This window comes from Dreissena polymorpha, chromosome 3, assembly GCF_020536995.1.
Source record: "Dreissena polymorpha isolate Duluth1 chromosome 3, UMN_Dpol_1.0, whole genome shotgun sequence".
NCBI classification, from domain to species: domain Eukaryota; kingdom Metazoa; phylum Mollusca; class Bivalvia; order Myida; family Dreissenidae; genus Dreissena; species Dreissena polymorpha.
In genome coordinates, this window is record NC_068357.1 from 39767851 (window position 1) to 39792504 (window position 24654).

The 24654-nt window shown below is 33.8% G+C and overlaps 1 protein-coding gene across 2 annotated transcripts in view; it reads right to left on the reverse strand.

Annotated features, from left to right (window-relative positions):
* Positions 1-377: 377 nt before the first annotated feature.
* The window catches only part of LOC127873780 (uncharacterized), a 33664-nt gene continuing 9387 nt past the window's right edge, over positions 378-24654 (reverse strand). For both annotated transcript variants that reach the window (XM_052417759.1, XM_052417760.1), the window contains 19 exons: positions 16988-17037; positions 16818-16884; positions 16073-16121; positions 15267-15650; positions 14876-14974; positions 14096-14133; positions 13932-13976; positions 9381-9419; positions 8687-8758; positions 8262-8310; positions 7994-8043; positions 7596-7658; positions 7287-7335; positions 7049-7098; positions 6617-6688; positions 6296-6344; positions 6038-6087; positions 5686-5748; positions 378-2580 (listed from right to left, as the gene is read on the reverse strand). In XM_052417759.1, the coding sequence (XP_052273719.1) occupies positions 2530-2580; positions 5686-5748; positions 6038-6087; positions 6296-6344; positions 6617-6688; positions 7049-7098; positions 7287-7335; positions 7596-7658; positions 7994-8043; positions 8262-8310; positions 8687-8758; positions 9381-9419; positions 13932-13976; positions 14096-14133; positions 14876-14974; positions 15267-15650; positions 16073-16121 (1272 nt within the window). In that variant the 5' untranslated portion in view covers positions 16818-16884; positions 16988-17037 and the 3' untranslated portion in view covers positions 378-2529. The remainder of the gene's footprint in view (positions 2581-5685; positions 5749-6037; positions 6088-6295; positions 6345-6616; positions 6689-7048; positions 7099-7286; positions 7336-7595; positions 7659-7993; positions 8044-8261; positions 8311-8686; positions 8759-9380; positions 9420-13931; positions 13977-14095; positions 14134-14875; positions 14975-15266; positions 15651-16072; positions 16122-16817; positions 16885-16987; positions 17038-24654) is intronic.

A 24654-nucleotide genomic window follows, 5' to 3' on the forward strand; every position in this document is an offset into this window, starting at 1 on the left:
CATCATTCTCTTGCACGAGATTACAAGACTGCATGATCAATGCAACATTTCATAAGAAAGGTCAGGTCAGTTTCAATTAGGAAGTAGTCACATCTGTAGTCGATATGTCCAAAGGCTAACATTAAACCGATTGGATAATGCAGTCATATGCATTTTGCTACCACTACAAATATAAGCCCATGCTTGGTCCGCTACCACTACACATATATTCATTTTTAGCATACATATACGTTGACATCAACATATTACAAATGCTTTCATATGAGGTTAGTAGGCGTTCTTATAAGCAAACCTGTAGAGGTACATCACATTATTCTTAATCAAGTATAAAGTCATCATTTTAGACAAAAGCTTATCAAATTAAACAAAATAAACAATGTGATACAAATATTTTATTTATTTTAGACCCAAAAATCAACAAAAACAGCAAACAAGAAGGCTATTAAAATAATAAGCAAACGTAATCATGCGACTTGTTAACATGTCAAAAGTATTACACAATTGTTTTCTTGCTTAAAATGCAGCTTCTTAGCGATTACATGTTTTCAATAAGAATTAAGCCATTCAGGTATGATAAAAACTTTATGTTCAGGTTACTTATCTTTCGTTATATCAGACTCGGCGCGACTAAAACTATATATAAAAAAAGATCGGCATTTGCTGTCAATCAAAAAGCGAGTCAGTATTTTTAAACGCGATGATTACAGAACAACGATATCAGGCATAGGCTTTTTAGTTTTCAAAATATATTTGTCCTTATAAAACTGTTAAGTCGTCACCATTTTTAGCATTACATTTCCTAAATATTTCGAATTTTCGTAAGACTTTGAATAATCTATGAACATATACAACAACGAAAATGTGTGATTGTCGTATCTGCTAGTAGTCTCATACAACAGTTCTTATCAAAGTTCAGTTTGACTACATATTAATTTGCACATGCATTAAAATAGAGTTGGGAAACCTTACATATAAATACATCGTTGGATTGTTGGTTTATTTTATTTAAAGTGTCTCTTTAAGCATGTTTACGTCGAAAGTAAATAAATAATAAAATATAACGGTTTACAAAGAAATTACACAATGATATTGATTTTAAATGCAAGAAAAAAAATCAAAATACAAAGATATTATACAACGAGCTGTAACATGCAATTTTTATCATTATGCTTTATTTGAATAATAAACATGGTGTAAGTAATTTCATTTATTAAACGAATTTATTTACATCTCAATTCTATAACATAAAAACAAAAACATAAATGTCTTTCATTTTTTCAGAAAGCACGACTCAATTTGTTTGTCAGGATCTATTTCCCATAATTACATATCAAACAACAAATTATGTTTAAAGTAAAGCAACACAAGTCTGCAAGATCAACTGCAACTTAAGTTTAAATCTTATAAAACAGTGAACATCCCTAAACCGATTCTACTTTGTTGATAGATAGGTGTTAAGGTTAAACATAATGTGTACACAAAATTAAACTGATACAATGAAGTTGCACTGTAAGAGCATGTCAATATTCATATCTAATTTGAGATTTTTTTTAAATTAAATCTATTTCGCGTGGCCTTTTCGAAGTCATGCATCCCTATCAAATAGACTCATTCATGTTAATTAACTGGATAGTTCGTCAGAACAAAAGAACAAACATATATATTTGGTCATTAAAGCAACATAGGTTCTTTTCAAAACATGTATAACGTGATTCGCGTTTGTCTGATAATGCGGCATACTTTCTTATTGATCCTCTGAAATTTAAAATAGTCTATCTTTCGTTAAAGTCTATATACATGCTAACTACGACAACGGTAATATATTTATAACGCGATATCTGAAGTTTAATCGCCGCATAGTAAAATCAAATTTATGGTTAATCATGTATTTTTTATTTATTTATCCATGTATTTAGTTCATAATAAAAGCAAGTGCAGTTTAAACCCATAATTAGACGTTTACTTTGTTTATATACACTACTCAAAAGAACAATATGCATCATTCAGGGCATCAATTTCAGTGATAAACGAGCGCCAAATATTTAGGATTATTAAAAGGATGTAACAATATACTAATACCAAACAAAATATGCTAAATAACAAAGAAAACAGTAATGTTATTTTAGCATTTTCGTATAAATATGCAAATCATGGTTATAAAAACATATGTTCGAAAGACGACTTTTATAATACGACATAAATTTTAGCAATGTTTAATATTTCTGCGTGTTTTACAAATCACCACACAAAATAGTGCATTCGCTCAATCCGCCTTTTACATCATTGAAAATGTATTTTATATTTTAGTTGATAGGAGGAGTTTGTCCTCGGAATTTTCATTCAGTGTGGTTTACAGTGCGTGCCATCGTTTTTTTTTTATGGAAATGGTTCAATGAACACTGATTTTTATGATTAGTTGTGCTAAATTTTAGTGACTAATACTAGTAATCATATCTTTATGTTTTTCTTTCATTATATTTCTTCATCACCGCATTACGTGACTCGCGATGTTTGTTGTATATTGAAATCTTAAACATGATATTCGTTGTAATGATCCATGCGATCATCGGGAAGCTTGTCCTGAAACGATATAGGAGCTCTAATTGTATACCGTTCTCTCTGAACGTAAAATGCCTAGATACATATACATGTATATGATTTTGGTATTCATAAGAACCCCACCAATTTTAGCATTTTGGCGTTCTTCAAATCTTGAGACAAAACATAATTGACGGTCTTTTACGTAATATTTTACCTCACATTTACACTACATATAATACGCACAGTGTTGTTGTTTTCTTGGCTTCGCCAAAACTAGATCTTCCAGTTTCGATACCAGTGTTAATGTAAGCCCAAAGCATTTTGTTAACAACATCTCGTGATTACGTCTCAAGAAATACAGTTTGGAATTTAAGTATTTAGCGCACGCACACATTACGATACCTATATTCAGGAGTCAATGTTTTATCACTTAATTTACCGATTCACTACAGAATATAAAGTCATATATATAGAGACAGATATTCAATCAAAGAATTATAAACGAAATTCTGTTTGAACAAAACACTATCAACTTATGGTATGAAGTAATATATATATATATATATATATATATATATATATATATATATATATATATATATATATATAACTTACATAATATATACAAATTAGATTTTTTACGTCAACCAAGTGAAACAATAAATACCGTGTATCCATTAATCATCAATGGTATATGATTGTTTCTCAAGCGATTTTTTTTATTTTTAAATATATATTACGAAAGCTTTTTTGTCGAAAGCAGACTAAGCCACTGCTGATTATTAAAGGCTGCAATTTTGGAATCAAAGTATCGTTCACAAGTTTGCATCTATACTTATATTTTTTTCAGATAAGTGATATGATTCACTTATTTGGTTTAAGCAAGACCATGTTTGGAACTTTGTTTCAAATACAAGAAAATTGGCGATTTGTTTTAAACAAATAGTTTTGTCTTTTGCATATCTTCAAATGTTAAATTTAATTGTAATGATTACACTGTAAAGAATGAGCTTGATTAATGTGCGTTTTGAAAAATATGGCTTTTCAAAAATAAATAAATTCAACAAAAAAGATTTGAGACATGTATTCTGCATTGTGTTAGAATAAAAAGTACCTCCTGCAAAAATGCACGGTGCAAAGATTACGATCATAACTTATCCACATTACCACATTTAAACTATACTTAAAAAATAATTACTAATTTTCGTAAAACACACACAGATCGTATTATCTAAACTTTGCATTCAAACGTTGTACACATCTGGTGGTAAACGCGATTTCATATACAAATGACTATTGCACTCTGCAAACGAAATAAAAATTAACTTTTCTTTATTGACTGAAAAGTTATTAAAATCGATGTAATAACTTACCTTTCAGTCATTTTGTTTCTTCTGGATTATATTTTTATATTAGAATAACGTTTAAATATTTAGGTGGCACAAAAGTACTTAATTGCAAAAAATGAAAATGAAAAGAATACGATTATTTCCTGTTATATTTTCAACAAAGGCCAAAACGAGGAAAAGTCCTGCAGACGTTACACCGGAAAGCGGAATACGTACGGAGCCACATTTATGAATGCCGTTTAAACAATAGGTGTAAGCTAATTATGCACATAATGCCGACGTGCGTTTTCCAATATATTTCACAATACATTGATGCCGCGAAATTTTAATTAAGTTGCTTTTTTCTGCCCTTAAAGATTATAAAAGTGTCATTCTCACTATCATGTATTTGTCATATAACAAAAGTATGCGTGAGTTTTTTTTGTGTATTGAAGGACAGGCATTGGTTTGTTTTGGTGTTGTATATGTATATGGTATATGGGTATGCCAATTCTAGTGTAAAATGCTCAGCGATGTATTCATTCTGATTATAAAATTGGTAATAAATCATAAAACAATACATTCAACAGTTAATCCAACGGTCCATAATTCCTCGCTTATTTTGTTAGCTTTTTTGTCAAGGTGTTAACATTATTGTCATTTGAAGCTCATATATCAGATTCACGCATAACTTTAGTTTTCATCTTCAATTTTACAATTTGATTGTTAGTGATAGGTAGAAAAACATTAACAAGGCAAAGCAAGTCAGGTTGTGACGATCGGAAACAATTATTGAAAATTCAGGCCAAAAGTGTAGACCAAAATTATTTAAATTGGCCCAAAGTGTATTATCTCATAAATTTCTTATTTTAATACATTCTTTACGGTTCGTAAAATTAAACGAAATATATTGCTGTATGAAACCTTGTTTAATAGACTGTCTGCAGGAGCATTGTGCAGGTTATTTTTGCTAAATGAAATTTTTTGCTCTAAAAGAGAGTGACGGCATGTAGTTTTTCAAGGGCGAGGCTCAGAGCACAAGGATGGTGGTTATTTTATAAAATAGCTTCTCTGCAAATTGTAAAAATATTAAGTGGATGAATTAAAAAAATAATTATGTTAAAGCTGTTTAAAAACGGCTCCAATAAACATATTACAACGGGTATTCTGAATATTGAAATGTTTGTTAAGCTGGACATCAAAAATAAGTTCTTTAGTCGGAATTTTGGGCTTGAATGTGTCTTCTAAACCAAATAAAATATGGTCGTTAATATCCTAACTATATTATTAATTATGGGCTATTGTTTACGAATAATTAAAGTGACTAGCTGCTTATATACAATGTTCAGAGTAATAATATCTATAAACTATCATTAATATTGGAATCCGGGTACTCTATTAAAGATTCACTATAGCAATATTCAAGCTATGGATAGAAATGAAAATTCGAGTAATTGAAAATATTCCATACTTTAGAGTGTGTTTATTATCCTTAACATCAATCTGGTTATAGTGTCGCGATATCGTTTTTTCTGTATTGATGTGATTTTGATTTGAGGTAAACAATATGGGAACACATGGGACGTTTGGAAGCATTAAACTCGTTCATCCGATAATATGTACTCAATAAGGCCGAAAAAAACAGCAAACCTTCGCAGTCGGAACAATATAATATATTGAATACAAGATGTTGAATGCTCGAGTATTCGAGTATTGTAATTTCCATTATTCGAATACCATTTTTTTCTATTTATTTCTACCACAAATACAATCCTATTTGTTTGATCAATATAAGATGAACGCTTCGGATACTTACAAGTGTTGTTTTGTTGGCTCCTGATGTTTCTTCATCGACATACTCAAGCACGGTAAGAATTACCTAGAAATTGTACTAAAAAGTCTGAATCAAAATAGCTGCAGGTTTTTTTTGTGATTTGTGATTCTTCGCACACACAGACAGTAATTAAAAAAAAAAGAGAGAGGATATTTTATGTTCATTAGCATTGTGATTTTATGTATCACCGAAATGCAATACTCTTAACAGAAACAAGGGAATGCATATATATTGGTGTCGATAATTCCAGCTCGATTTAGAGGGCTTATCTTCATGTTTTTATAAATGGTTTGGCATAATAATATACAATTAAAGTATGCGCATATTTACTTACTCTAAAGGTAATATAAGCATCCGTGGCTATATTACGTTTCTTGATGCCCTCTGTAAAACAAGAATGGATAGTGTGTTTTTTTCAAATGAGGTTATAAATATAAATACATATTTAAATCCTAATTCGGACTATTATTATTGTTATAAAATGGACAAGTATCGATGCATTCATTCACTATAATGGGGATTCTTGTTCACGAACAGCACGATTGATACCATGGAAGATGAAAAATAATGAATTTTTTTTATATTGACATACCTTCTATATTACGAATCACAATTTCTAAAGCAGTAAGAGCCGTTCCATCCTGAAAGTATCAAACAATACAAACGCACGTTTAAGTTGTGAAGAAATGTTATCACTTAGGCCGGAACAACATCAAAGATTTGCAGTCAAAACAATATATATACTGTCTGATCCTGATTATACAAATATATTGACTACAGGTGATCGAATATAGTCTATTCGAGTATTTTAACGAATGTATATTCGAATCATTATTTTGCCATAAAGTGTCACACCTAATACAAACAAACATAGTTGTTATTTCAATGTAAGATGAATACGTTTGTTTCTTACGCGTGTTGTTGTGTTGGCTCCGTTTGTTTCATCTTGTTCCTTCTCCAACAAGGTAAGAATGACCTGAATGACCTGAAATGGTACAATAAGTCTGAATGAAATTAGTTCCTTTTCTATTTGGTACTCTAAAAATCGACAGACGGTATTTGAAGCCAATTGTGTTATGTTCATTGACATTGAGTTTTTAAGTCTAACCAATATTGAAAACTGTTCACGGAAATATGGAATGCATACATTTATATACATGTAGTTCAAATTACACTTAATGACACTAATGTTGAAGTTGCCGAGGTTAACCGGTGTAGAAATTTTGGTCTTGGTGTCAAAAATTCCAGCTTGCATGTGTAGCTTATCTTCATGTTATGTCATGATAAATTGCTGGGCAAAATAATATAATATAATAATTATTTTAGTATGCTTATATTGACTTACTTCACATGTAACAGGATCTTCCGTCGTTATATCACGTTTCTTTATGTACTCTGTAAAAAAATGCATATTTTGTTTTCCCATTCGATTTTCATTATAAATAAATATGAACATTATTGAAATCATCAATGTATCAATACACTATTGTGGAGATTATTAGTAACGAACGGTAACCTCGATACCATTGTATGAAAAATAATAAACACATTGATATACTATATTTTGTCTGATATTGACATACCTTCTGTTATATGAAGCACTTTTTCTAAAGCAGTTTGAGTCACCCTATCCTGCGAGTATGTAAAAATAACAATATAAGGTTAACGTGTCAAGCGATGATCTCACATCTTCAAGAAGAACATCAAACAATCGCAGTCAAAACTATATAAACTGTCTGATCTTGATTATACTTACGCACATAAACATACATATATGTATATAAATCGAATACCAGACGATCGAATATTCGAATATTCGAGCATTTTGGTTGACGACCTTAATACTCTATTGTTTGTTTTACCAATACAAAATTAACACTGTGGTTACTTACACATGTGTTTCTGTTGGCCTCGATTGTTTGCTTAACGACATCCTTAAGCACAGTAAGAATGCCCTGAAATTGTAAGATACGTCCGAATGAATTTAGATTTTGTAATTCAATGGTTAATTATATGTTCCTAATGAAAAACAACTTAAATAGATTTTTAGATCATTAAAATTGCGTTTTAAACTATCACCAAAATGCAAAAATGTTAACTGAAAATATGGAACGCATGAATAGTTCATAGTGCACTTCATTACAAGTTTAAAATTGATGAGGTTAATCAGCTGAGAAATATTTGGTTTTGGTGTCAATATATGTAGCTTGCATATGTTGGCTTATCTTCATGTTTTCATGGATTGCTTGGCAAAATAATATAGTATTATAGTATGACAACATTTACTTACTCCGTAGTTAATTGGAGCTTCCATGCCTATAGCATGTTCAAATGTGTGCTCTGTAAAACAACAGTGCATAGTTTTCTCAAATGTGAGTTTTGATAACAATATTATGTGTAAATAATAAGTCTTTATACTATCGTTATCAAATGGACCAGCATCAATGTCCGTATGCATCTTCTATAGTGGAGTGTATTGTTCTACAACGGCTTTATCGATTCTATTGTAGATCCAACATACTGCATTGTGATATTCCAAGTTTTTGATGTTTACATACCATGTATTGTACGGATCACAAGTCTTAGAATAGCTTGAGTCATCGTGTCCTGCAAGTATCAATTAATAAAACAAAGTTTTAAGTTCTGACCATTAGGACTATGTTTGGATACTGTATGTACAGGGAATAATTGGTATTTTTAAGTAAAAAGTTTGACGTTAACATTCGAAACGGTAGGACTGAAAGATATTGCTTACAAACAATTAAAACTCAAGGCTATCAGCAACATATTTTAATAATAAGTTGTTCAATGCGTTACAGATGATAAAATGTATATGGATTCAGTCGAAATACATGCTTTATTTTGGAAACCTTCAATAAACAGATCTAGATGGCATGTGTGATTTTGAAGATGCGGTATCTGCGGTTTCAGGCGAATATGTCGTTAAAGAGCATATTTTGTTGAGACAATCAAGAAGTTGTACCTTCCGTGAGTCGAGGCGTGAATTTCTGCATGTGATACTGTGATCGCGACGTAGTACACCATTCTGAACCTCCTAAGCGAAATAAATTGGCGTTAGAGACTACATGGTACTTATGCAAAAACAATAAATATACTCTTACCATCGTTTGTATGTTTTTGTGTTTTGTATGATTAGATGACTATTATATTTTATGTAATGTTATTTTGTTATACAAAGTAACAGGACAAGGAACAATGTGTGCATCAAAGCATGATTACGATGTACTTTTGTATTAGTGTGAACACACTGTCTGTCTGTATATTAAAAGGTTTTTTGGTATTCTATTCAACACATTTTGAGGTGAAAACGTGTATATTTTATAATAATATGTTTCCAGTTGTTTACGCGTCACTCTTATTTTAATCATATGTGTCTTATAGGACGAGTTTTTCAATGACCACGATTACATTCCATTTGATATAATGACAGAAAGAGTCAATATTAATCAAGAACATGCAATTAAGTGCTTTTAACATAAATGTTGCACTTTGAAACGAACTGATACGTCAGACATTCATAAATGACAAAATCGATGTTGAAAACGGTAATTCAGGTTGCAACTTCAAAGTACCAAGCTTAAACTGATTTTATGAAGGTGTTAATATTTACAAATTATGTATATTTCATTACGGCGTTAATATTAGAATTGTAATACCTCGTTCAGTGGCGTGGTTTCTTCATCACATTCATTAACCTAAAATATAATAATGATTCGTTAATAAAGAAAACCATTTACAAAGCTATACATTTATTTAGATGCACTTGTTTTTTTTCTCGGACGTACTCCATTCGGACAAAAATAATGAATTAACATTATTATTGCGTTTTACCTCATTCAATAATTAAACAAATACTGAAAGTCAATCAAGTGTATCTCATCTTCGCCTGTGGTCCCATCTGGGACATAGGCCGCCAACCAGCTTCCTCCAGGCGTCTCGGTTCTGGGCGAGTCTCTCAAGCTCCCCCATGTTTGGCCCATCTGCTTAGCATCTGCATCCAGGTCACGGCGCCAGGTGTTTCTAGGCCGCCCTCTCTTCCTTTTCCCTTGGGGGTTCCATGTGAGGGATTGCCTTGTCGTATTGGATGCAGGCTTGCGAAGGGTGTGGCCTATCCACCTCCAACGTCTCTGAAGGATGTCTTCTTCAACTGGCTGCTGGTTTGTTCTTCTCCATAATTCTTCGTTGGAAATCTTGTCTGGCCAGCGGATCTTGAGGATCTTCCTGAGGCAGGTGTTGATGAAGATCTGTATTTTCTTTATGGTGGTGGCAGTGGTTGTCCAGGTCCCTGCGCCATAGAGGAGTAGCGGCTTGACGATGGTATTGAAGAGCCTAATCTTGGTGGTGCCAATTACGCTGGATCCCCAGATGTTCTTCAGCTGATGGAAGGCTGCTCGTGCTTTACCGATGCGGGTTCTGACATCTGCATCCGTTCCTCCCTGGTTGTCCAGAATGCTGCCGAGATAGGTGAAGCTGTCCACCTTCTCCAGCGCCTCGCCTTGGACTGTGATGGGTGTGTTGTTTGATGCGCTGGTCCTGAGCACCTTGCTCTTCCCTTTGTTTATGGTGAGACCCAGTCTAGCTGAGTTGTCCGCTACCATGTTTGTCGTTTCCTGCATCTGTTGTTGGGTGTGGGAGAGAAGAGCCAAATCATCGGCAAAGTCGAGGTCTTTCAACTGTTCCCAGAGTGTCCACTGAATTCCATTCCGCTTCTGCTCCGTTGATGTCTTCATTACCCAGTCAATGGCCAGCAGGAACATGAAAGGTGAGAGTAAACAGCCTTGCCTCACACCAGTTCTCACTTCAAAGGCATCCGTGAGCTGTCTGCCGTGAACAATTCTGCAGGTCATTCCCTCATAAGACTTCCTGATGATGTTGGTGATCTTTTCTGGCACTCCGTAGTGTCTCAAAAGTCTCCAGAGGGACTCCCGGTCAACGCTGTCGAACGCCTTTTCATAGTCAATAAAGTTGACATACAACGGCGAATTCCACTCCAGGGATTGTTCCAGAATGATGCGCAGGGTTGCGATCTGATCCGTGCACGATCTCTCCTTTCGGAAGCCTGCTTGTTGGTCACGGAGATGCGGGTCTACTGCGTCTTTCATTCGGTTCAGTATGATGCGATTAAACACCTTTCCTGGGATGGACAACATCGTGATTCCTCGGTAGTTGGAGCAGGAACTGAGGTCGCCTTTCTTGGGAAGCTTGATGAGGTAACCCTCTTTCCACTCTGATGGGATATCTTCTTCTTCCCATATCTTGCTGAAGAGCGGTTGTAGTAGGTCAACACTGGTCACCACGTCAGCCTTAAGCGCATCTGCCGGTTTGCTGTCAGGTCCTGCAGATTTGCCGTTCTTCAATTGTTTGATGGCGCTGCTGAAATCTTCCTTTGTGGGAGTGCAGCATTTGATTGGCAGACCGCTTGTAGCTGGCAGAATCTCTGGTGGGTTCACAGGGGCTGGCCTGTTGAGTAGCTTCTGGAAGTGCTCAATCCACCTCTTCTTCTGCCCTTCATAATCTGGTATTACTCCTCTATTTTTGTCCCTTACTGGCCTCGCTGGCTTAGCAAACTTTCCTGCTAATCTCTTGGTGATGGAGTACAGATCTTTAGTTCTGTTCTGATAGGCTGCCTCTTCCGCCTCTGTTGCAAGCGTCTCTAGGTAGTTCCTCTTGTCTTCTCTGATACTTCGCTTGACGCTCCTATTTGCTTCGGTGTACTCTTCCTGTGCTTTCACTTTTGCGGCTCGTGTTTTGCTGTTGTTTACACTTGCCTTCTTTTCTCGTCTTTCCTCAACTTTCTGAAGCGTCTCTGCTGACATCCACTAAAGTGTATGCGTGCTAATAATAAGTCATTCCGTGTTCGCTTCTTCTTTACAATTTCAATACATGTATGTTTAAGTAATAATTCGTGTACGTTAAAGTTTGTTGTCGAATAAACCACGGCCGGAAGTTTAGATGCGTAGGGATTAAATCACGAGTGCGAAATAACGAATTATTTCAAGTCTAACAGGGTTTTTACAAAAGATTTATACAATATATCTTATTTTTCTTGTGTACTAGTCTATGTAAAGTTCTCTCATAAATACGCCCATAGTTTGTTGTCTAATAACCTACGGCCGGAAGTTCTTCTTTGTTCATATGAAAATTTGCACGTGCCGTGTTAGAATAACTCATTTTCGAAATAAGATATTCTTGACATTCCATGAATCGAAGAGAAGTACAATGGGAAAAAGGCCATTCGTAATGTTCGGTCTACAATTAAGCCTCATCATTAAGTTGTTTGAATAAGGTTTTACAATCATACTGACTTGGTTTAAACTTATTTAATACGACATAGTTACATGACATTGAAATTGGATTGGGCTGAAAGGCAAACCTTATTACAGCCCTCTCCCGATAAATAATATATTTACGCATGACATTATGTCATGACGTCGTAGTAAATTGACAATACAAAATGCAAAATGCAACTTACAAGTCCAAAAAACATAATACAGAATGCAACGATTAAAAAAGTCCACTAACATGGATGGAAAGAAACATAAGCAATGCTGTCAATGGCGAAGATTTTTTATTTGATTAGTAAAAGTAACAGTTTTGTTATATCGGATTTCATTTTAAAGTAAGTACAATAAATACTATCAATATCAGTTAAATGATATAGTATAATTGCACCCCTATGAAAGCAATCGCTACCGAAGCCGAAAGCCGAGATCGACGTTGCATCTTTACGGTTAATATTTACTTAATCCCGAAATATTTTGTTTATTACACCAAACCCAACTGTCGTACGTACAATAACAAGTGTAAATCATATGAAAAAACAAGCGCTCTTGAACATGAAGTTGTTTTATATGTTCGAATAAGCGTCTATTGATTTTTCGATTCAACTGAGTTTTCTGAAGACCCATGATACAACTTCTGACCCCACGCGAAATAATATTATTAGACTTTATATAGCACAATACGGTGATATATTTGTACGAGAACACATGCTCACCCCCATGGAAACCCGATATGCTGTGAGAAGTTGCCGATAGATTTCGATGAATTTCGGTAGGGTAAGTAAATCCAGTTCTATAATTGTTTAAAGGCATTTTTGAATTAAAATATATTTTGTTGTACGCAAAGGAGGTATTACCGTGTATGTTAGAAAAATCCTGGTTATTAATATTCAGGATTTATTGAAATATGGCTATTTAAAGTCGACGATGCAGGGATTTGTCCCATATTTGGCACTTTATTTACACATTTCTTTAAAGGTATGCCAGTGAAAAAGTTTTTGCACCGACAATTATATTAAACAATGTCCCCGAGTAACATATCAGCCATGATTTCTTAAAAAAAATTCGTATTGGTGGAAAAATTCGACTTTACATTCAACATGTTGATGAAAAAATGATATGACATGGTGGTGTACAAAGATGTCGAGATATGACATGAGTGCAGTTCATTGATAAACTTAAAAGCTCACTGTAACAGCTGATTTATGCCCACTCTGATGCATTGTAGATCATTTTCATTGAACTTTGTAGTTTTATAATTATATCCGTTCTGAAGCTAAGTTAATTTCCAGCTTATGTGTATCTTTTTTTATTGTTTGAAAATCATTGTAAATGTAAAGCAATTGATTCATACAGGTACAAATATACGTCAGGTAGGCAATCTTAACATTTATAATAATATTTTCTGCCTATAGTTCCAATTATTGGTAGACTTTCATAAATGTGAACTAAATTTGGATCTATTATATTTGCATAGATAACACGCATTTTTCATCTGATGAAGCCCCAAGCCTTTAATAAATATATTCAGCCAGATATTAAACATGTCGATAAGTGAGTGCGATGTGAGTATGTCATTTGTCGACGAATTCACAATATAGTACACGACGATGTTCAATATACTTGTATTATATACTTTTTCAGTTACCTGCATGATGCAGGTTACATAAATCGGCGAATATATATTTCCGGCCCGTTTATATGGAAATTGAGTAAAACCCATTCGTGCCTTTTCGATGATTTTAAATATAGTTTTGCATTTACGTAGCAAACGTATCGAATTACAAAATCGTTTTAGCAATTATACATATAATCAGATCCGTAATGTAAAACTTATATTAAAAAATAATGAAACATATACTGACGAGATAATGTAGCGGAAGAAAAGTATCACTATACTTACATGTAATTATGGCAAATGTTTACCTGTTCATACGTATTTTTCACATCTCCGTTACTCGACCTCATCAGCTATAAAATGATGGGTACATTATTATCAAAACTGATAACATATATATAAGCACATATATGTTCAAGTTTTTAAAAATAGAGAAGATTTAGTTAAAGAGTTTTATGAGGTGTACACTTACTCTTTTGCGCCATTTTCTATCGATTAAAGGTGAGCTCCCTGCAACGTGATCAAACAACTTTGCTGACATTTTAAGCAGATTTTTAACTTTTAGATTTAAAAATGCACAACATGAAAGTCGTGTTTAACAGCAAAGAAGATATATTAGGCAAAACATAAAGACATAATTATACAATTAAAAAGAAATGTGGTTACCACATTGGTGGTACCTGTAGTATTCGTTGTCTACATATGACATGTACGCTATAAGAAGAAATATACACTGTTGCTCTTACGCCATAGAAAAATAAATGTCGATTGCAATATCATACTGCAAAGTCATGATCGTTATCATTTTCAATTGTTTAGTATTATGTTCGATCGTTTGTTCGAGTATAGGAGAGTACATGCAATAGTCGACAATTTGTCTACGTAACCAGAGTAAACATGTTTTCGAGTTCTTGATACACTCGATGCAGGTGTGTATCCATAAACGTATGCTTACATTCTGACCTCAGAAGAGATAACATGTATCGGACATAGTGGAATTTATAATTGTATCGACTACTAAATTAATGTCAAATGCGTAAAATGAACCATTACGACATTCATTGCAAAATTAAATGCAGTACTATTGAAACTCTAGAGAAAGTATCAGAAAAACATGTCGATCCAAACATTATTAAGATGCATAAATAACGAATAAACGCATTTTACTGAAAATTGGCAGCGAATACAGAATATGTAATGTAAAAGTAAAATGAAAGGGGCTGTGCATCATTCGAAATAATCCTGTCCTTACATTTTCTCCGAAGAAGTGCCACAAGAATGGCCAAGAGAACAACACAAGCCACTGTCGGAATAATAGTGAGCAACATTTCAAGACTTGAGATTTGACATTCTGTAAAAGAAAATCGTTTTACGTAAATATCATTATTTGTGAAATGGATATGATGAACACTTCATTTCATAAACATGTGCATACATGTAACAAGCATTGTATACAAAGAATTATTATATATTAAAACATGCCATTAAGTGTTGTTTGTTCTACGTAGCTGCAAGTGTAAATACTGACATCGGTTAATAATTTCAATAGTTAATAAATCAATCATCATCGCATGTGTTTCTTATGATTGAAAAATTATCGAAACACACATCAGTTTTAACAATATGAAATAATGTTATAAAACCATGATTCCGATCGGTCTCTTCTTGATTATTCTCTCCTTGGTCGATTTTAAATGTGTTGTTAGTACACAATGATATGTCCAGTTGGACGCAATTATTTGAATAGGCTGAACAGCATAGGTATTTCCCTTGGACTATCTCAAATGTGTTCTTGACGCTAAAAATCGCACCAAAACCGGTGAACCAAATGACATATGAACTGTTAAGGTACTCGGGCGATAAGAAGCAGAATTTGTGTGACACAAGACACGTCGCTAAAGTGTGCCGTGATTTTGGATCGTTATCGTTGTTGGTGAAATCAAATACGATATCTTCCGTTGATCTGCATTCGGTGGAAGAAATTGTAAACTGTCCCAATGAAACGTTTGCACACTCTACCGATGTCACTGCAATACAACAGGCTTGTAGTATAAAGCATACGTTGTAAATACTTACTTATATTTATCAACAACATTAGCATTAAGGTTATTTAACGACACAAACATTTAAGATAAAATATCGTTTGTTTTTCATGTGAAAATATTGTGTGCATGAATGTATCGATGATAATGATATTAAGTAATCGTATTATATATTATTTCATTGAACAAATAAGTGTAATACATTTTATGAAACACATATCTACTCTGATATAAACAAATCTAAAATATGCAATTACTGAAATCCGACTTGTTTATTTCATAAGACAGTTTACTTGTCGTGATAAATTAACGTCTTACTTCATTTCTATTACTCATAATTAACGGAAATCAAAAACTGTCTTATTTATGTATTGAATATAAGGTTTCTGCTGCGATCATAGGCTTACCGTACAAACATAAAATCGCAAGTCCACAAATAATAAGCAGAAACATCATCTGAAAATTCAAATTACATGCATTTAAAACGTGAACTAATTAAATTTCTGATATATAATACAAATCACTTTTAAAGCGGTCACGAAAGACAACTCTATCGTTTAAATATACTGAATCATAATTCAATTTTGCACGAGACCATTTACATGGTATTTTAGGTTTGTAGTGCTTGTAGCTTGTAAACAGACTTACGCATTCCTTACCTGCAGTTTATGGTTTGTTATTTCATTGTAAACTGAAGCGCAACTGACACAATTTTATTGTCGACGTGTTTGTCAATAAAGCATATGACATACCTCCACATTAATTTAGCACTCTATAAAACTGTTTACATGATAAATGATTAATTTTATTTGACCTTATTAGCTATTAAAGTTAGTAGTACGGAAATACAGGATAATCTCATACTAAATAAGGTTTATATATGTTAACACGTAATATACATAGAACACTAATATACGGGCGTTTTACAGCGATATATTTACTTTTGCATATGTACCAATATATGTACTTCATTTTGTAAATCCATGCCTTTATCGCGTTATTCTAAACAAGTAAACGTTACATCTTTATAAATCTTTAAACATAACTTTGTTCAGCAAAAGGTATATTAAACTTAGTGCATATGAAAGGCTAATGGCGTTTAATGAATAACAGACACACTTACACTCATAAATATCACCGACTGACGCATACCTTAAATATTTGGACTGCTTAGCGAGCGTGTTCTTCATTCAAAATGTTCGGTGGACGCGAAGTAAACCTAATATAATATAAAACAAGCAATTAAATAACATCAAAGCAGTGTAATGTTTTAAGAAAACGCTACACGGTGAGACAATATTAAAAAATGTGTTGTTTGTTACCTTGTTTTCGTTTGACAAAACTGATTATCCTCCTGTCAATTTTGGTTCGCCTGCAGACAAAGCAAATTAACAAGTAATGCGTGTAACAGAGCAATAATTGTATTATGTGATCTCTAAAATATAGGACAAATTCTAGATATTGCAAAATTGGAAATCACTTATCAATTGACGCAAACAATAAAAAAAACTAGCTAAACAAGGGAACTTCAAACGTGTACATTTTAAAAACACATCAAAATATATCGGAAACTATAACAGGAAACAGTACCATAATATACAAACAGCATCCCACAATTTAAGGGAAACAATAAAAAACAACAGTTTTTTATTCAATTTAGTTTATTGTTATAACCTTACTCTAGTCTTCATTTTAAATGTCATATAATTTCAGTTTTGTGTGGTCATAATAAATCGCAAGTATATTTTTTTGTTATTTTAAGATTTTGTTTTGGTATATTGTACGATGCAATTGTCATATTTACATATAAGAGAGACAGGCCTAGAGTAAAATAATGAAAACGAGTTATTTTTCAATGAAATGACACTGCGGGGAATCACGTGATCACAAAAGTACATCGTACGCACAAAATGGCGGAACAACCTCTCGCTTAATGACGAAAATCAAGGTATTTTCATATTTTATAATATCAAAATTAATAATAACTATGCACAGAGTACCCGCTTAGTCGCCTTATGTACTCTGGTAATTGTCGTTTTTCTTAGATTTCTGTAGTTTTCTCAAACATTCAGTAACAATAAACAATGAAAATTGCACATCGTCTTAACATAATTTATTTTGACGCGTTTGCCATTCAAGACGACAAACAACGAAATAAATACAACATTTTTTTTGCTTTATAACATGCTTAGAATATTTCGTACAAGGTTTTGCACGTTGTTTAAGCTTTTTTAGATCCGTGGCGAGGAATTTGGAAAAAAGTACATCGTCTGAACGGTTTTTGTTTGAGTACATCGTCTGAACGGTTTTAGTACATCATCTAAACTGCTTCTGTTTTTACTTAAAATGCGATTTTTATCATAATAAAATTGTAATAACATCTGTGATCAGCCAATAACATTATGTATGACGCTAGTATTCTTTTAATTACACTACAAAAATTAATAGGCAAAGAAATCCTTCATGCCTATCTGTGATTGTGTGTTTATTCAATGTGTTAAAAAAGTCTTTGATGTTATATTGTCAACTGTATGCTATTATATCTTTACATTTCAGAACTGAGATCAGATTGTACTACACAAGGTCCAAGAAGACTTTACCATACATGCCAACAGCAAAGCGAATCCGTTAATGTTCTCTCTACATATCGATAGGCAAATAAAGCCCTCAATATAAAGTGGACAAATTACACTGGATTGCTTATGATTGTTTCATATTGAGAAATAAACAACAGTGAACGGAATGAAACAAGCTTCAGTAAGGGCAATTTTATAACTGCACTAACATGACCACGAATATTTGTGCTAAGGTACACCTGGCTTTGTTTGGACACGTCACCAGGCATGAATCACTGTGCAAGACTGTTCTCCATGGCATTTATTTCGTTGTTTGTCGTCTTGAATAGCAAACGTGTCAAAATAAAGTATGTTCAGCCGATGTTTAATTTTCATAGTTTAATGTTCCTGAATGTTTGAGAAAACTACAGAAATCTAAGAACAAGAGGGCCATGATGGCCCTGTATCGCTCCACTGCTGAAAAAAGGCTTAAACAAATATTCTCGGGATGTGCAAAAACTTAAATATAGGCACTATTTAAGCACATGTACACTTTTGTGACCCCCTGGGCTGGGTCAAATTTAACCCCAGGGGCATAATTTGAGCAAACTTTGTAGAGGACTACTATATCTCACTACATACAAAATGTGGTAGCCCTAGGTCCTAGAGTTAAGGACAAGAATATTTTAAAAGTTTTCACAAAATAAGCAAGATATAAGCGTATATAATGTTCAATTGTGTGACCCGCGGGTCAGGGTCAAATTTGACTCAAAGGGCATAATTTGAACAAACTTGGTAGAGGACTATAAGATGTTACTGCATACCAAATTCGGTAGCCATAGTCTGAATGTTTTTCGGCAAGAAGATTTTTTAAAGATTTCACAAAATAGGCGCTTTATAAGCGTTTGTTCAATTTTGTTACCCCCAGGGGCAGCGTCAAAGTTGACCCCAGATGCATTATTTGAACAAATTTGGTAGAGGTTTATTAGATGTCACTACATACCAAATTTGGTAGCCCTAGGCACAATGGTTATGGACAAGAAGATTTTTAAAGTTTTCACAAAATGGGCCCCATATAAGCGTATGTTCAGTTTTGTTACCCCCAGGCAGGGTCAATTTTGACCCAAGGGGCATAATTTGAACAAATTTGGTAGAGAATGATTAGATGTCACTATATACCAAGTTTGGTGGCCCTATGCCTTATGGTTAAGGACAGAAAGATTTTTAAAGTTTTCACAAAATAGGCCCCATATAAGCGTATGTTCAGATTTGTTACCCCCGGGCAGGGTCAAATTTGACCCAAGAGGCATAATTTGAACAAACTTGGTAGAGAATTATTAGATGTCACTATATACCAAATTTGGTAGCCCTATGCCTTATGGTTAAGGACAGAAAGATTTTTAAAGTTTTCACAAAATAGGCACTATATAAACATATAATCGATTTTGTGGCCCCCAGGGCAGGGTCAAATTTGACCCCTGGGGAATAATTTGAACAAACTTAGAGGACTTTACAATGTCACTACATACCAAATTGTGTAGCCCTAGGCCTAAAGGTTATGGACAAGATTTTTTTAAGTTTTCACAAAAAAGGCATTATATAAGCATATGTTCAATTTTGAGACCGCCGGGGCAGGGTCAAATTTGACCCCAGGGATAAAATTTGAACAAATTTGGTAGAGGACTATTAGATGTCACTACATACCAAATTTGATAGCCCTAGGCCGGATGGGTATGGACAAGAATATTTTTGAAGTTTTCACAAAATAGGCCTTATATAAGCATATGTTCAATTTTGTGACCCCCGTGGCAGAGTCAAATTTGACCACAGGGATAAAATTTGAACAAATTTAGTAGAAGACTATTAGATGTCACTACATACCAAATTTGATAGCCCTAGGCCCGATAGTTATGGACGATATGATTTTTAAAGTTTTAACAAAATAGGCCTTATATTAGCATATGTTCAATTTTGTGACCCCCCGGGGCAGGGTCAAATTTGACCCCAGGGATAAAATTTGAACAAATTTAGTAGAGGACTATTAGATGTCACTACATACCAAATTTGATAGCCCTAGGCCCGATGGTTATGGACAAGGAGATTTTTTAAAGTTTTCACAAAATAGGCCTTATATAAGCAAATGTTCAATTTTGTGACCCCCGGGCAGGGTCAAAATTGACCCCAGGGGCATAATTTGAACAAACATGGTAGAGAACTATAAGATGTCACTACATACCAAATTTGGTAGCCCAATGTTTATGGACAAGGAGATTTTTAAGTTTTCACAAAATAAGCCCTTTATAAGCATATATTTAATTTTGTGACCCCCGGGGCAGTTTCAAATTTGACCCCAGTGGCATAATTTGAACAAACTAAGAAGAGAACTATTACATGTCACTACATACCAAATTTGGTAGCCTTATGCCATACAGTTATGGACAAGAAGATTGTTAAAAGTTTTCACAAAATAGGCCTTATATAAGCATATGTTCAATTTTGTGACCCCCGGGGCAGGGTCAAACTTGACCCCAGGGGCATAATTTGAACAAACTTGGTAGAGGACCATAAGATGTCACTACATACCAAATTTGGTAGCCCTAGGCCCAATGGATATGGACAAGGTGATTTTTAAATTTTTCACAAAATAAGCTTATAAGCATATATTCAATTTTGTGACCCCCGGGGCCATAATTTAAATTAACTTAGAAGAGAACTATTACATGTCACTACATACAAAATTTGGTAGCCCTATGCCATACGGTTATAGACAAGTAGATTTTTAAAGTTTTCACAAAAAGGTCTTATATAAGCATATGTTCATTTTTTTTACCCCTGGGGCAGGGTCAAATTTGACCCCAGGGGCATAATTTGAACAAACTTGGTAGAGGACTATAAGATGCCACTACATACCAAATTTGGTAGCCCTATGCCCAATGGTTATGGACGTAAGGATTTTGAAAGTTTTCACAAAATAGGCCTTATATATTAAGCAAATTTTCAATTTTGTGACCCCCGTGGCAGGGTCAAATTTGATCCCAGGGACATAATTTAAACAAATTTGAAAGAGGTTCACCCCAGGAACATTCCTGAGAAATTTCATCAGAATTGGACCAGCAGTATAGGAGAAGAAGATGTTTAAATGATAAGTTAACGCACGCACGCACGCAAGACGGACAAAGGACCATGACATAAGCCCCGCTGGCCTTCGGCCAGTGGAGCTAAAAACGACAATTACCAGAGTACATAAGGCGACTAAGCGGGTACTCTGTGCATAGTTATCATTAATTTTGATATTATAAAATATGAAAACACCTTGATTTTCGTCATTAAGCGAGAGGTTGTTCCGCCATTTTGTGCGTACGATGTACTTTTGTGATCACGTGATTCCCCGCAGTGAATGAAAGCACATATTACACAAGCCAGGTTTTAAAACCGAAAACTCCAAATTAAAAAACTACCAGCTCCAATTAAACACAAACGATCCACGTGTGGCCGCCAAAACGAATTCACAAGATTCCATCGGTTAATTATATCAACTTTTAATTGTTCAATTCACTAAAGCAAATGCATATTTTGCGATGAAATTCCGGATTCCGGATAGTGCAATCTATAATCTCGCATTTCTTTAATCAAGGGCGACACTAGACACATTAAGCGATACTTGATCTTTTTCTTGACAGTCGCGGCGACGCACGATATTTTTCTTGACAGTCGCGGCGATACTTAATTTATTTCTTGACATTCGCGGCGACGCACAATATATTTAACCCGATATATCGCCCATGTGTAGGTAGCCAGAAATGCTATATATCATGTTAAATATATCGTGCGTCGCCGCGACTGTCAAGAAAAAGATCAAGTATCGCTTCGTGTGTCTAGTGTCGCCCTAGATAAAAGAAGTGCGAGATTATAGATGGCAATATCCGGATTCCGTATGAAATTACCATTACGCTATGTGCGAAGTTTCATCTTGGTCCATATAAAATTTTTGGAAATATGCCAATTTATCGTCATGTGAGCTTTTAAACATGTGCTCAGTAAGGCAGATAAAATGCCCTTTGGACATGGGGATGAGCATGTGCAATTTATATAAAAAATGAAGTGTTTGACTACGTATCAAAGTAACCTACATTTGGTAATTTATACAATGATATATGGCAGAGCGGGTCCTTACGTCTATAATCGGCCTTAATCGGCCCTAATCATATAACGACCATATCTGCCCGATAGCGGTTATGACTATAAGTGTGATTATAGACGTTCGGCCCAGCTATGCCGCATTTATCGTCAAAAGTACACATTGAGACAATGTGTTCCTTTTTTAAAATATACCAGCCAACTTTCATTCTGAATTTAGATTTTGCGTTCAACTTCTCACGCAATTAATGACGTATTCAGATTGACGTTAACCATGAAAAACAAAACCACTTCTGGTTTGTCTTTGTGGAATATTTGACAACGCTTGTAAAGTGGCAGTTTTGATAACTTATATATTGCTAGTATAAAGTAAGTTTTAAAGTAACATTACTACTCAAAATCAACGAAAATTTCGTATAATATTTCGTAAAATAAAGCTAAACAATAAAAAATCATTGTTCGTTATGGCAACTGCCGAAATTGCAACGCCAGATGTGGTCTGGTAAAATTGATGTTTGTAGATACAAAATGCTCGTCTTTATTATTGTTTTGCATATGGTACCATTTTAGTGTTCGTGTGTCGTATGAATAGATATATTCGCGGGAAATTAAAAAATGGAATTAATTGTGTCACAAATAAATAAAACTGAACATTTTGTATCTACTAAAATCTATGTAATCATACCACATCTAGGGTTGAAATTGTGGCTATTGCTATAAGGAACACTGATTGTTTAGGTGTTAACTTTATTTCACGAAATAGTTTACGAAATTTTCGTTGATTTTGAGCGTTATAGAGGCTTTAATTATAAATCATTAACAAATCAGAAAATATTTCTTAGTTTATGTTTTTCATACAAGCTTAATACAAAAAAGTGAATCGGAACAAATAAATCAACAAAATCAATCGTTCTTATCTGTCACTTGATTGCGAAAATAATATTTCTTGTCAGAAAGTCAGCGTGAGGTATTTTTATTGTGCGTTAAATCACACTAAGGATTATGGAGACTTACAGACACGATGCACCTAGTGCAATTTGTTGGTTTATTAGTTGTTGGTTGCAGCTAAAGCATTACGATTTCCACTGAGGTAAACATTAAAGCTTTTTCAATTCCCTTTTGGTTTGAACGCAAGTAAAATGTACGTGTTGCGTCATATATCTCATCTGACATATATTTTCAGTAAGGTGTTTACTTTGTTCTTTAATTTTACATATTTCATTTTATGACATCGATATGAGTGGAGAAATATCAGTGAATAACAACAGATCATTCCGCGTTTGGAACTAAAATATGACATGGTGAGCTCTTTTCGTTCTTGTTATATTTATCTACGTCTGCAATCAAGTGCTGAACCGGACGTGAACAGCCTAGCAGTTAAAATATATGCGAATTAACACACAAAATATAGTCAAGCAGTTATCATTTATCTTCAGCGAAAACTAGCACACACACTCACCAGTGTTATAACAAAACAATGTATGATACTTGTGTAAACATACGTTAAATTATACAGGTAACGCGAAAGTCTTGAAATATTATTTGAAAATATGTTGTTTTTTGTTTCAAACACGCGGTATGTATTATAAGATTACTTATTGCCTATACACTAAGCTTAGTAAAAAGGAACACAAAGTAATAATTCAAGTTGGTAAGACAGTGTTACACGGAAAATTGAAGTAACTTTTTGTTCAATTTCAGTATATCTGTTGAGGCATTAACATGTTATTAAATGTTCAAATATAACGTAATTAAAATATGTATTGAGTTTTTAAGAAACGCATAATACGGTCTTGCAAAGATCATCATGTACGTATGCTTCATATGACGAATATTACAGTTATATTTACATATGGAAATAAACCAATTATTGTTTTATTATATTAAATGATAAACGAACAGGTTATGGCGATACCGACACATTATTTTTCCATATTGTTGCAGAAACAAATATGTACATTTGTCGTTTGAACAAATCTGAACAAATCTTATCCATAAATGGGGATTTCGAAAACATGTATTTGGCTTACGTACATGAATGATTTTTCGTGTGCATGAACATAAAATAATCTGTATGGTATACAACTCAAACAGTGTTGATATTCTGCTGATACTTCTGAAATGTGACTATGATCTTTTCCCATTTTGTATGTGTTACGATCGTTAATTTTCTCTTTAAGTTATGCAGGAGAGTCTTTAACTACGTATACAGGCTATTTCATATATCGACATTGCACACAATAGATAGACTTTGTTCCTTGAACAGAATCGCGTGGACCACATGTTAACAATGCAAT